Below are 14,438 nucleotides of genomic sequence, written 5' to 3'. Positions count from 1 at the left end.
TGGCCGCGGCGGCGTCCCGCGGGGCGGCGGCGCGCCCCCGGCTGCCGCTCCAGCCGGCGGCGGTCCTCATGGCCGCGGCGGCGGCAGGAACCGGTCCAGCGTGGCTGCGTAACTGAAATGAGCGATCACCGGCCATCAGCGGGGGAGGGCGGAGTGACCCCCGAGTAACGGTAATGGAACGCTTTAACAAATAGCACGACGCATATTGTATATGTCCCACATCCCAATGTCAACAATCTGTTGCAATTTAAGGACACTACATCATGAGTGCTCACGCTCGTGCGAACATGGAGCTGACAGGAGAAGCAAGGCATCTGGAACAAGCACGGAACAGACGTGAGTAGCGCGGCATCTGAAACTCCAGCATGACGGAACGAAGCAAGACACGCACTTCTCTAGGATACCAGCGCAGCGACCCCCCAAACCGACTCATGGGGTCACCATCGTACCCTGGGGCGGCCGTTCAACCGTCGGACACCCCCGCCGCTGGGACGTCCCCACCGACCGCCGAGGACCGACCGCCCCAGAGTAAGCCGCTCGTCCCCTCGACGGCCAGGTGGGGAGCGCGGTGCTGAATACGTGCCGCCGCCCATCCGCACGTCATTTCCACACGCTACCCTCTGGATTCCACCCCACGGCTTCCCTCCACACGCGCTTCCCACCTGGGGTTGAAGTTCTCCACGCGTCCGCGGAAGATGCCCGGTCCGAGGAGGGCGGACAGCTGCTCGGCGCAGCAGCGCGCCGCCTCGGCCGTCAGCTGGTTCTCGCACGTCTGCCGACCCCGGCGCCGGTCAGACGGCAGCCGAGCACTCCACGGCGGGGTTATACAGACACAGACCACCGGCGAGGGCCCGCAGCAGTCGGCACTGCCCGTGCACATACAAAAAAGAAGAAGCGCTCCCATCACGGCACGCTCAGGCCGACCGCAGAGGTAGAGTGATCACGGTGTGGGGAGAGCTTTCACATATTGGCCCAGGGCACGTACACGCCGACAGGCAATGTGCAGGTACGGAGCCCAGCGTACAGCTCGCGCAAGGCCTCTGTAGGGCAGCCAGTCGAACAAAACATTCAATCGTTCAAAACATGCGGCGCTCAGTCGCTCCATATCACGATGTTGAATACTGCACATGCCGCCTATCCACACAAGTGGACGCTGCTGTTGCGGCGTCGGTGGCGGGCGGGCCCACCGTCCACTGACCAGGGCATACAGCAGCGTGTCGAGGAACAGCTCCAGGTGCTGCTTGAAGGGCCGCTTGCCAAGTCCGGCGGCCACCGGCGGCAGAGCGCGGCACACCGTCTCCACCAGGTGCACGTGGTGGGCGTAGTGTCGGTGGGCGGCGGCCGACGCCACCAGCGGCAATGCGGCGGCGACGGCGGCGCCGCAGCCGGCCACCGCCGCCAGTTCGGCCACCAGCCGTACGGAGCTGTCGGCAAGGCCGGGTGTGCCGGTCAGCGGCGATGGAGGCGGGCCGGGGCCCCGGGACCGCGGCCGGCCGGGGCTCCTGTGCGGCCATCAGCTGAGAGGGGTAACGCGAGCCCCGACGTCGGCTCTTGACCGGGCTAACTGACCGGGCAGCAGTCCGGTTAGTGTTCAGTCAGGAGCGGTGACGGAAAGCCATACAGACACCAGTTAGCTGAAGGGGTCGGTCTGAGGAGACGGTCAGAACAACTGGGCCCTATACCCGGTGAGTCAGCTAAAGTCGGCGACTCGGAAAACTGCGTTGGGAAAATGTGTCTTGGCCCGAGGACATGACTCTATGCCTCCCATTATGACCATTGACCATTACCATTACCCCAATCCATGACATGACATGACATGACCATTACCCCAATCACTGCCTTGTTCCCGGCCTCTCAGCGTCGCGCCCTCCCCTCCAGCTCGCTGCCGGTCACTGACCCGTCAGCCGCCTCCCAGGGTTGCGTCGGGCGCCGCAGGTGGTGGCTGGCCGAACAGCCGCCCGCCGACAGCTTGGGAGCCAGCGAGCCGCACGAGTACATCTGCAGGCCAGCGGTGGGCGTGAGGGGCGGGCGGCAGCAGGAGCGGCGGGGGCACGCCAGACGCTGGCACAGCCCGGTGTCAGCGGCGCTGGGAAATTTATCCCACGGACGAACGGTGGCGAATACCGCGCACTGGTTGTTTGAGCAGAATGCTGCAACAGCTTTAATTTGTCCAGCATTGTAACCATTCCAAGAAGAACGCCTGAGGCTCGAATCCCGCATCCCCGCTCACACCGAAGACGCACGACTAATGACAGCGACCTGCTTGTCGGTGTGGAGATCCATGTCGTTATCGCGCTGCCGCTTCACGACGCCGTAGGTGGCGGCGACGCCCTCCATCTCGGTGTAGCGCTCCGACTCGTTGGGCTGCTGGCTGACCGATGTCAGATCCTGCCGCACCCTGGCGGCATACCGGCAGTCGGGAGTCTGGGCCTGGAGCTCCGGAGCGTGTCGGGGTTGACACGGCCGAACCAAGCGGCGCGGTGACCGAACTACAGAGGCGCCCAGCACGCTCCGCCACACGCGGTGCGGTGACCGAGCCACAGAGGCGCCCAGCACGCTCCGCCGCACGCGCCGCGGTGACCGAGCCACAGAGGCGCCCAGCACGCTCCGCCGCACGCGGTGCGGTGACCGAACTACAGAGGCGCCCAGCACGCTTCACCATACAGCTAGAGCGGACGGGAGCCGTGAGGGACGCTGACGTGCGCAATTAGCGCTCATCACAAACAATCGCCTCAGATGCAGTCAGAAGAAGTGTGTTAGGCTCTACTCAAACTTGAAGGCAGTGCCAGTATTTATGTCAGGCAACGTCAGCGAAATCTGGATAATTGTTGAATGTCCAAGCCAAGGCAACCATGTTTTTCATACCGCAACATCAAACGTGAAAACAGGCGTATTTTCCAGTCCACGGACTGAGGATGATGACGGTGCCGATGAAGCCGTACCTGTCCATGACCCTGTCCACGGCCTCGGCGCCGTACGCGCGGACGGCCAAGGCCAGCGCTTCGGCGCCGCCCTGGCGCACCGACGGAATATTGTCGTGCAGGTTCGCGAACAGCAGCGGGTAGAGCCGCGGCAGGTAGGGCCGGCACGGCTCGGGGAACGCCGCCAGCAGCTTGCCCACCGCCAGACAGGCGGCTGGAACACGGCGGAACGCGCTGTACACGACCGGGCAGGCGGCTCAAGTCCGGGGAACGGGCTAAACCAGGGCCAGACAGGCGGCCAGTGTGCAGGCGAACAGGCCATCCCAGTCCGACACGCAGACCGGGTGTATGAGACCGGGTTGCCAAATGTAGACCTCCTGTCACTGCGCAGCAGCTGCGGGGACCGAATGCCACACACACTGCTTGCAAAATGTTTGAAGGAACGCCAAACCAGCACCGTTCCCGGTGTTGAATCGGCAGGATCATGACCGCCTACTCCGGCCGAGGCAGATTCCGACCACCATCCCCACAGACAACCAGCCAAACACCGGCAGCAGCTGCTGTTGCACACAAGACACCGGCGCACTGACTGTCTCTGACGGGCCAGCTGTCGTCTTCGAAGCAGACCAGCAACGCCTCGAGCAGGGAGAGCGCGTGTGGCGCCAGCGCCGCCGCCGGCAGCTTGCGCGTCAGCTCGCTGACGCAGTAGCAGGCGGCCTCGCGCACGGCGTGGTTCTCGGCGCCGCTCGCCGACAGGTAGTAAGCCACCTGCGGCCGACGGACGGCATTGAGTCACGGTCGGTCGGCGCAGCGGCCCGCCGGTAAATAACGCACGTGCAACAGTCTTGCAGAGCTCCGTTTCGCGTGTGTGCGAAGACACGAGCACCACGGCCCGTAAGTGGCCAACACTGTACCGCTTGTAATTACAGTCGGATTGCCATAAGTCGATAATAATAATAATAATAATAATAATAATAATAATAATAATAATAATAATAATAATAATAATAATAATAATAAAAATAACCATTATTATTATTACTATTATCATTATTATTATATTATTATAATGGTTGGATGATCGAACACGGCCGCTCAAGCGAGGATTTTCCAAACCCACGGATATTTTATCAATTACACGCCTTAACATTATCCTGAAAGACTGCGCTCCACCAGCCGCCCATGACTCAGGAGCAACGAGTCTGCAGTCTTACCACATCGTTGATGTACTTCTGCACCAGATCCTTGCCACGCAGTCCGGCGATCATCTCCCAGGTGCGCTGGTTGTAGATCTTCACCCCTTCCGCCACGTAGTACCTGTCGAGAGCACGCAGTCAGGATCGATTGGGAAAAGCCTCCGGAGTTTCGCCGCCGTCCATAAAAGTGGGGCTTTGGGTTCGTGCGATGCGCTGACGAACCGGCACCAGGCGTGCTGGGGTAAAAAAAGGATAGTAGGTAGGTTCGGGCGTGATGTACATCTGGGTTGCCTGTTTCGGTCGGCCTGTCATCGGATCAGACGAAAACTGGCATTTCGACTGATGACATAATGACTGTGAGATAACTTGATGTGAAAATCAACATCTGAGCCTATGTTGTGAGCTCAATCTTCCACAGCCCTTAGAAACAGGACAGGCTCATCAACAGTCCGGTCTTGGCCTGCTTCAGTCTCTGATGTACTACGCATCACGGGATCATACGCGTGGAAAATCTGTAACAGTCGGTCCCCAGTCCACAAGACGGGTCGGATTCACCAACACCACCATCCGCCATCATCAACCCGCCACAGCCCCGGCCAAACGCCACCATCCGCCACCACCAACCAACCGCGTCCCTGGCCCAACATCACCAACCCGTCACAGTCTCGGCCCAACGCCACCATCCGCCACCACCAACCCGCCACAGCCCCGGTTCAACACCACCAACCCGTCACAGCCCCATTCCAACACCACCAACCCGCCACAGCCCCGGCTCAACACCACCAACCCGTCACAGTCCCATCCCAACACCACCAACCCGCCACACCCCGGCCTAACATCACCACCCGTCACAGCCCGGCCTAACACCACCATCCGTCACAGCCCGGCCTAACACCACCATCCGCCACAGCCCGGCCTAACACCACCATCCGTCACAGTCCCAACCCAACACCACCATCCGCCACAGTCCTATCCCAACACCACCATCCGTCACAGTCCGGCCTAACACCACCATCCGTCACAGCCCGGCCTAACACCACCATCCGTCACAGCCCGGCCTAACACCACCATCCGTCGCAGCCCCGGTTCAACACCACCAACCCGCCACAGCCCGCCCTGACACCATCATCCGTCACAGCCCGGCCTAACACCACCATCCGTCACAGCCCCAGCTGCGTGAGCTGACGGCGCAGCTCTGCGTGAGGCGTGTCCGGCCGGCCGCACCTGCTGAGGCAGATGCGGGGCAGCAGGGAGGGCAGGTGGCGCTCCCTCTCCTCCGGAGTCAGGCCGCATAGGAAGCGGCGCGCCGCCACCGACGCCGCCATCCGCACCTGCCGGTTGGCACGGCCGGGGGCTCGGCGTCACATGCCGTCCCACGCCGGCACTGGCCGGGGGCTGTCCGCACACGCACACACATACGCACAAGCACAGACGCAGCGGCCGTCGCCGGAGGGGGTCAGTGGTCTGCAAACGCACATCACCAACAGCGTGGCTCGACACTGTTACACCTTATGTTTGGCCAGGGCACGTCAATCCAACCTAAGGCAACCACCGGAACTAACAGCGCACTTCTCAGGGAGACCGGTGTCCGCGAACACCCAATGGAACCAGCACCGCGGGACTCGCAAGTGTACGTCAAAACGCGCCACAGTCAGCAGTCAGAGCGTGCCGTAGTCAGCAGTCAAAGTGCGCCACGGTCAGCAGTCAGAGCGTGTCGCGGGAGGTCAGGGCGTGTCGCGGTCAGCAGTAAGCGCGCCGCGGTCAGCAGTCAGAGCGTGCCGCGGGAGGTCAGAACGCGCCGCGATCAGCAGTCAGAGCGCGCCACGGTCAGCAGTCAGAGCGCGCCACGGTCAGCAGTCATAGCGCGCCGCGGTCAGCAGTCAGAGCGCGCCGCGGTCAGCAGTCAGAGCGTGTCGCGGGAGGTCAGGGCGCGCCACGGTCAGCAGTCAGAGCGTGCCACGGGAGGTCAGGGCGTGCCGCGGTCAGCAGTCAGAGCGCGCCGCGGTCAGCAGTCACAGCGTGCCGCGGGAGGTCAGGGCGTACCGCGGGAGGTCAGGGCGTGCCGCGGGAGGTCAGGGCGCGCCGCAGGAGGTCAGCAGACAGGGCGGTACAGCCGGAGTCAGCAGCAATCCCGGCGGTCCGGCGCCTCGGACGCCGTGCCGGGCGGCTCACCTGGCTCCAGTTGTCGTCCAGGCCCCGGGCCACGGCCGCCGACAGCTGGTCGCCGAACGCGTACGCCCCGCAGGAGTCGCGGTCTGACACGAACACGGTCAACCGGTCAGTGAGCGTGCGCGTCCGGCACGACAGCGCGTGACGCGTAAAGAAACCCGACAGCGCTGCTTGGGGCAAACGGGCTATTTAATTTTCGGGCTGATCACTCTTGTTTCGCCCCGTGTTTCGACATTCATGCCGAAAAACGGAGATAACACAAGGGTGATATGTTGGTCTGCGTACATGCTTTAAGATGTTAAAAAATGTAAAACAGCTACAGCTCACAACCATCACATTTGTCCTCCCCGTTGGCTCAGGTGGCAAGAGCACCTACTGCCGTCTGATCCACGCGCTCGTGGCGGGGTGGACTCGAGTCGCTTTATCGCTTTAGGCGTTCGCTATTTGCCCTTGATAGATATGGCCTGCGGCCGGTGGGAGCGGCAGCGCTGAAGGCCAGATGACGTCAGAGGGCGGGACGGATCGTGCCGAGCATTGCGGCACGTTAAACTTCCGCCACCAAATTATGCCGTTGAATTGAAATTGCGCGATCGGATGGTAGGAGTCAGGGGTCACACAACAATCACTGCTTAGCATGAGTTCCGAGCGCAGAAATTCATGCATTCAAAAGATGCGGATAAACTCTTGATAATTTCGTTAAAAAACGTCTTTTGCGCTTAGTTTCTAACTTCGCTATATTGCATAACATATCCTCACATCTCACACATCATGAAAACATGCATAATATGCGGGACACCTGCCTGCCGTGATCAGCCACAGACGGCCCCAGGCCGGCCCCAGCACCACCAGCGCAGCCCCATCCGGCGACCTGGCCCGTCTCACGTCAGCGCTGTCACCCGCCGCGACCGATACTGACCGCTCTCCGGGTCCCCGCCGCGACCGAGACTGACCGCCCTCCGGGTCCCCGCCGCGACCGAGACTGACCGCTCTCCGGGTCCCCGCCGCGACCGAGACTGACTGCTCTCCAGGCCCCCGCTGCGACCGAGACTGACCGCTCTCCGGGTCCCCGCCGTGACCGAGACTGACCGCTCTCCGGGTCCCCGCCGCGATCGGGACTGACCGCTCTCCGGGTCCCCGCCGCGACCGAGACTGACCGCTCTCCGGGTCCCCGCCGCGACCGAGACTGACCGCTCTCCGGGTCCCCGCCGCGACCGAGACTGACCGCTCTCCGGGTTCTCACCGCGACAGAGACTGACCGCTGTCAGGGTCCCCGCCGCAACCGAGACTGACCGCTCTCCAGGTTCTCACCGCGACAGAGACTGGCCGCTGTCGGGGTCCCCGCCGCGACGGAGACTGACCGCTCTCCGGGTCCCCGTCGCGACCGAGACTGACCGCTCTCCGGGTCCCCGCCGCGACCGAGACTGACTGCTCTCCGGGTTCTCATCGCGACCGAGACTGACCGCTCTCCGGGTTTTCACCGCGACTGATGCTGACCGCTCTCCGGGTTCTCATCGCGACCGATACTGACCGCTCTCCGGGTTCTCATCGCGACCGATACTGGCCGCTCTCCGGGTTCTCATCGCGACCGATACTGACCGCTCTCCAGGTTCTCATCGCGACCGATACTGACCATTTTCCGGGCCCGGGTTCTCCGGCGGCAGGAAGGCGGCGATGCAGCCGTAGCCGGCCTCGCGCACGAACCGGTTCCTGTGGCTCAGCGTGGGTAGCACCAGGTCCAGCAGGTCCTGGGTCACCTGTAATCAGGTTTTGCGACTTGCTTCGAAATTGCTGTGGACATGACTTACCATCCCACCGACACCAATGGCAAGACAGATGACTTCGCATCGACATCATTTCCGTGAACAACGACAAAACAGCTAACAGCCCGGGGATGAGTGCATGCTGCAGTGGTGCGCCAAGCACGACCGGCCGCCAGTTCCACCGCCATCCTCCTCACCAGTAGGCGCGAGGCAACGATGAGTCGCTCCAGCGCGCGCAGGCAGGTCTCCAGCACCGTCCAGCTGGTGGTGTTGGCGAACACGTCGGCCGAGTCGCGGGATGTGGTCTGAAAACGGGGCCACGGCACCCCGGTCAGCGACGCTGGGGCACGCATGTCATCCTCCCGAGTCACCCCCATCCGGCAACCCATTCGCATTCACGCACGCACGCACGCACGCACGCACACGCATGCACGCACGCGCGTGCGCACACACACACACGCACACGCACACGCACACGCACACGCGCACACAGACATCGCTCCTCGATCGTCCAGCGTCCTTCATCAAATGCCCAACATAAAGGTGTCCATTGATTAGTCTCACCCGGCCCGGCCCCAGCGAACAGGCCACATCCATCACATGCCATGTGTTGCCCCACACATTGGACCTGATGGACCTGGAATAATTTTCTCAGACAGCGTCGTCAATAGTACATCACCTCGCCTGTCAGCTGCTGCAGTGAAGGTGAAAACCGCACCAGCAGTTGGACATGTGGCAGTTTAACCGCCCGGTGGCCGCGGATCCAGCCAATGGCCGAACTGCCCCTCCCCAGCCCAGTGAGACAGTCCAGCCCCAGTCACGTGCGTGGTGGGCTCACCGAGCTGGTCTCCCACTTGTCCTGGTCGTCCTCGGCCGCCTGCAGACTGCTCATCATCAGCGAGGCCAGCGTCCCTTCCACGCTCTGGTATATCACCTGACCGTGCAGGCGGCACAGCCAGCCCAGCAGCTCCCCTGGCGGACGGCCGACCAGCTAGTACTGCACAGTTCGCCAACAGAGGCCGGATGGCGGGCAGGCCTTGCGGACACATAAAGAGCCATCGGCGGCCTTGCTACGCGACAAGACCGATCAAACTGCGGGTAAATTGCTTACTGGGCACATCACTGTCATCGCAGTAGATTCAGACTCGTCCTGAGTGTAATGTGGGAAGCTCATCCAACAAGAGGAAATGTGGGCCCTTACATCAACGTGTAGGTGACCAAACCACGATTTTAGGCGGTTCATTACCGTAAGATTCTTACCGGTGGCAACGCGCACCCTGGCCTCCCCATGGGCCAGGTAACTGGGACAGAGCTGCAGGATCTGTGCCAGCATGTCTGTGGGCAGCTGGGTCTGACGCACTTCCAGGACAGTGCTGGGAAGGAGAAAATCACACATGTCACACACAAATATACACAGGGGTTAACAAAATATGTTTTGGGCCCAAACAGATGAGCTTGGCCTATCTCTCCGCTTGAACTTTGATTGTGCGCAGGTTTCCTTGCACAGAAGTCTCTTGCCAACAAGATTTCAGCAAAATGGATGTGAACATGCACCTTAAGCTGGAATTCACTGTACCGCTTGAGCAACATGGACTGTTGAGAGGCGCCGGGTTTGTGCACGTCAATGTACCCAGCGAAGAGAAGGATCGGTGACGTAAGGTGCCAGAGGTAAAGAGGGCAAAAGTTGCATCTCATGACAACACTGTGCGTCACTGTATGAAAGGAAGCAGAGGTCAAGCTTCGTTTTAAAAATGACATTTGCATCCCTTACTTGCTTTGAAAAGTTTCGCCTATTAATTTCACACAAATCTACTCGGCATATGGCAGGAATAATGGGAACGGGGAGGAGGTATGACTACTCACGCCTCACCCCTGATAGAAGCGTAACATAAGCTTTCTTGTGCCGAATGACCGTAAACGACGTACACATCACATTTTCCACCCCTGTGCCTTCACGGCCTCCACCGTTACTGACCTGTGCCATCAATTAACGTCCATCCACACAACCAGTAAGAAATACTAATAAAATCATAGATCATAGCCCGCAACAAACATGATCCGAGCTGTTGGCAACGTGCTACCGCGTGCCACAGATAGACCTGACGCAGACGAGGCGGCCGAGATAGGGACGTGTCCCAGACAGACCTGATGCAGACGAGGCAGCTGAGGTGCGCTGCTGCGTGCCACAGACCGACCTGATGCAGACGAGGCAGCCGAGATAGGGGCGTGTCCCAGACAGACCTGATGCAGACGAGGCAGCCGAGGTGAGCGTGCCAGCTGCCGTCCTGGTCGTCCAGGCCGGCGGCGGCCTCTGTCAGCAGGCGGTCCACCTCGGCCTGGCTCAGCGCCGGCAGCAGGCGCGTCAGCACGTCCAGCGCCCGGTCACGCTCCAGCTTCATCGGCGAGCAGAGCAGCCGGAACATCGACGGGATCTCCTCCGACATGGCTGCGGTCGCCGTCTCGGTCGCCGGGCGCCGACTCCAAGCGTGTTAGCTGCAGGGACCGCAGTGGGGCGTTGCGTCAGGTGGCACCGCCTGCTCAGCGGATACACCTTTCCTCAGCGAAAAACTACGTGGGTGAAAACTTCGCATCCGTGGTAAAACCGCTGGGATGAACAACAGCTCCTGTGCAAAGAAAAGATGCTGGCAAAGCTTTGTGGTGTCACAATGGCCATTTCCATTCCTGCATACCTACTCTGAATACTGGCTGATACAAACTGATGCTGGATATTGTCATTGTGGACACAATCGGGCCGAAATGTGTTTTGACCTGATGACAGTAGCATTACCAACAACTTGAGCCCTGGCCGACGTCAGCCGTGTCATCACCTTCCACTGCGTGGGAAGTGACCCTTCAGCCGACTTCACATGTGACGTATTGGAGCAAGCAGTTCATAGTGGCATAGGGGGAGGGGACTTCTACATATTCTACAGGTTACAACGCTTCATTCTACGATGCTTTCAACGATTGTCTTGCTATTCGGCTATTTATGCAAATACACATGACACACGCACGCACGCACGCACGCACGCACGCACGCACGCACACGCACACGCATACGCACACGCACACGCACGCGCACACACACGCACACGCACACGCACACTGATTGGTGCTACTGATAGGATGATTAGGAGGATGGGATGATTAGCAGGAGTTTTGAATGATACTTGCATGTTAAGAACAGTAGCGAATGCCGACCTGAAAATCAGTGACACAAAGAGATTGCATACATAGGCCTTGGCAATTAAGTGGCGCGCAATGATACAAAAAGGCACGAGTGCGAAGCCGGCTTTGGCTATAGCTTCAGCTTTGTGCCATTTTAATAACAAGCTTCAGGTTAGGATTCAAACGTTTTCAAAATATTGGCCGGGTTTCATGGGAGCTTGAACTCCGGCCTCGGCTTTGTTGTTGTTTTTTTTTTACTGAACTCGCGACTTTACTTCACTATATATCTTTACTTTTTACTTTTTTTTACTATATTGTATTTTACATATCCTGCCGCTCCGATGTACAACACAGCTTTTCGAATCTCTCATGCAAAGCACATGGCCGAAAGTCAAATACTAGCCGGTCATTCCCAATGCCAGTTAACACCTGGCCACTGTCAGATAACCGACTGTCCGAAACGTCGTGAACATGCCAACATACAAGACGAAGGCGATAGTGCACAAGTCTGCCACTTGTGACGCTAACATCTCGTCTTAATCACTCTGCAAAATAATGATATTTTCTGATCCATATAGCTTTTGCAGATGCTCAAATGTTACTGGTGTACTAAAACGCCTTTGTACACTAAATCCGGTGTTGATTTCGGAATCGCGATTCTTAACCCCTCATTCGCCTGTCATTCCATGCTTCCTAAGCTAGAAGCTGCTGACTTCGGCTTCCACTTCTTGTGTGCAAAATGTGAAGACACTGCCTTCGGATCTGGCTTCACGTTTTCCGGATACGAAAACAACAGCCTCCACTTTGTCTTTGCAGTAAAGTTCTAAGGCTCAATTTTGCCTTTATATTACTGCCTTCACTTTGTATTCAACTTTGGATCTGAAACCCTGACTTCATCTCCATACCTAGTGCCAGCCATGCAATATTGCCATCTTTTTTAAAACAATTATGTTTTATCAGTTAACACCTTGAGCCTATCATTCCTTTTGCTTGAGCTCATTAGAACCCATCCATGGAATGTATGATTGTTTTTGCTCATTTTTCAACCAACCTTCCCCTGGATATGCACTTGTCATGCCTAGGCATGGCTTTCCTTCTCCCTTGTTGTGCATTTAAAATGTGTACAAATATTTCATCCAATTTGCATACATAATTTAATGCTGCACTGCTAAAAACACACCACTCCTTTGTTAGCTTCATACCCATAAAGACGTGCAGACTATAACAGAAAAATTATTCCAGGGTCACCCAGACATTCATGATGCCAGAACAATGTCATTCAAACCTTGACATGCCATTGACCATGGGTGGTTATGATGAATAAAAATACTATTATTGATTGCATTTGCATATTCATATACTTGCATATACATTGCACTGCCTATACTTGCATGTCCTATTCCTGAGAATGATTTCTAGATATAAGCCAGTAATTGGCCCTCAATCAATGTTGTCAGCAGGGAATAATGATTTAATTAAACAATCATGCATTGAGGAGTGCATTTACAAAACAAAAATTATGCTGCCTAAAGCATCTCTTTCCCCTTAAAAGTATACCAATAGTTATTTAACATATACTTAAAAAAGTACATCAACAGTAAGCAGTGAGTTTATTCCATGATATCTGATGCTTGCTTCAATATCTTCAACTGCCCCACATTCCCTTTAAGCACCCTCACACATGTTTTTTGAGAAGTCTTGCTTCTGATTACAAGTAATACTATGATACACCACTAGTGCCCCTTCTTTTTATATAAGCTCCATTGAAATATCATGACACTTTCAAAATAATATCAGCACTCTCTGGCCAGTTGCCCTCTAAGTTGTATCTAAAAGTCAAGTAAAGACTCACTAGATGTCAACCTACAATGTAAACAATGAACAGTGAAGTAGAATGGAGTCATTAACTTGGGCAATGAAGCTTTCATGTATCTGAGTGGCTAATATGAATCATTTATTCATTTTCTTTCCAAAGGCACAAATCTTTGAGAATGACCAGCTTCCAGAGAACAGCTACTTCAGTCCCAACTTAATTATGTAAAACCCCATCCAGAGAACAAAAACATGACATCAAACATGCCAGGCATAGCAGCAACATCAGAGTAACAATTTTAGTACATGCCTGCAGTAAATATGAGAGCTCATTTTGGAGCAACACTAACACCAGCACACAGAGAGCCAATGTTCCATTGAATATTGATGTTTTAAAAGCAATGTGCCACAAAAAACTCCCAACACATTTTTCAAGCAAGTGCAAATCAAAATTTGCACCAATTTGGCCATGGCTGCAATTTAGTACATGCATACCTCAAGGCCAGCACACCAATTTTGAGAGGGCATCCAGTACAGTGGATATATGTTTTGCATGATGACCTGAAGCAAATGAATTCAGAAGCAATCATGAATGATAACTATGTTTTGGCACATGGCAGTAGCCACATCAGCTTCCATCGAAAACAACCGAGACAAAACATTTATCCATTCTGGCAACTTGGCCGCGCCAATTTTGAGCGGCACTATCCGCCCATGCACAAAATGCCTCAAGTTTAACACACAGAACACTCCTTACAATTCCACTAAGTGAAAGCTTAAACAAGCCAAATGGGTCAAAAATCTTGGACAGTGTCTCCATACCAAGTTATCTGCTCCGCGTCCACCGTAGTGCAAAAAAAAAAAACTTCTGTACGGATGCGCAGTACCAGTTCCAGACGTACCCAGCAGCAACACCGTACAGAATGAACGAGAAATTACAGCAAGCACAACCAATACTGGCGATGTACCACAAATGAAACTTGTGCGCCGCTTACACTCACATATATTCACAAGTAGTCAAATAAAACATGAGTAAAGCATGATTTCTGTGTCTGCTTTTTTCCAGTGTTATCTGAAGATGAGTCTTTGGAATTTTATTTCACAAAGCATAATTTGAGCTTTAGATGCCACGAAGATAAATTTATCCCTACTAGCTTCATCCCTTTTTGCGCTGCCCCAATACGATAACGAATCAGGGAACAGCTTATGAAACTCACCCAATCAGAGAACAGTTGACATTGGGCCGCATGCCTCCGCAATCTTCTGCTAATTCCGTTTGTTGTTAGCTGCGTGTGATGTGTGTTGTCGTTGCTGTTTCTGTATATGCCCAGTTGCATTTAAGGAACAATTGTATTTTATCAGGTGTCCTTAGGATATCGAGCCATCGTATCGTTATCAAGATACCTACTTCA

General features: G+C 56.1%; 1 protein-coding gene across 2 annotated transcripts; it reads right to left on the bottom strand.

Annotated features, from left to right (window-relative positions):
* Window positions 1-10: 10 nt before the first annotated feature.
* LOC119105821 (uncharacterized) lies at window positions 11-13,939 on the bottom strand. 2 transcript variants are annotated; one of them, XM_037229354.1, is made up of 16 exons: window positions 13,849-13,939; window positions 10,288-10,539; window positions 9,307-9,419; window positions 8,885-9,018; window positions 8,244-8,351; window positions 7,917-8,040; window positions 6,290-6,372; window positions 5,342-5,448; window positions 4,136-4,238; window positions 3,512-3,689; window positions 2,943-3,135; window positions 2,260-2,398; window positions 1,898-1,998; window positions 1,199-1,424; window positions 663-772; window positions 11-112 (listed from the first exon to the last, which is right to left on the bottom strand). In XM_037229354.1, exons 2-16 carry the CDS (start codon window positions 10,488-10,490, stop codon window positions 67-69), a joined length of 1,968 nt encoding a protein of 655 aa, XP_037085249.1. In that variant the 5' UTR covers window positions 10,491-10,539; window positions 13,849-13,939; the 3' UTR covers window positions 11-66. The 2 variants fall into 2 exon arrangements, with proteins under 2 accessions (XP_037085249.1, XP_037085258.1); XM_037229363.1 differs by lacking the exons at window positions 10,288-10,539; window positions 13,849-13,939 and adding an exon at window positions 10,242-10,258.
* Window positions 13,940-14,438: the final 499 nt, after the last annotated feature.

This window comes from Pollicipes pollicipes, unplaced genomic scaffold (assembly GCF_011947565.3).
Source record: "Pollicipes pollicipes isolate AB1234 unplaced genomic scaffold, Ppol_2.1 Scaffold_2555;HRSCAF=2994_pilon_pilon_pilon, whole genome shotgun sequence".
Taxonomy (NCBI): Eukaryota; Metazoa; Arthropoda; class Thecostraca; order Pollicipedomorpha; family Pollicipedidae; genus Pollicipes; species Pollicipes pollicipes.
This window is presented reverse-complemented; position numbering and strand designations above follow the sequence as displayed.

Excerpts from the sequence above, each read along its gene's own strand:
- LOC119105821 (XM_037229354.1), bottom strand. The coding sequence starts at position 10,490 with ATGTCGGAGGAGATCCCGTCGATGTTCCGGCTGCTCTGCTCGCCGATG. Across the intron at positions 9,420-10,287 it reads GGCTGCCTCGTCTGCATCAG|CACTGTCCTGGAAGTGCGTC; the intron begins GTCTGTCTGGGA and ends TCTCCTTCCCAG. Across the intron at positions 8,041-8,243 it reads TCGTTGCCTCGCGCCTACTG|GTGACCCAGGACCTGCTGGA; the intron begins GTGAGGAGGATG and ends ACCTGATTACAG.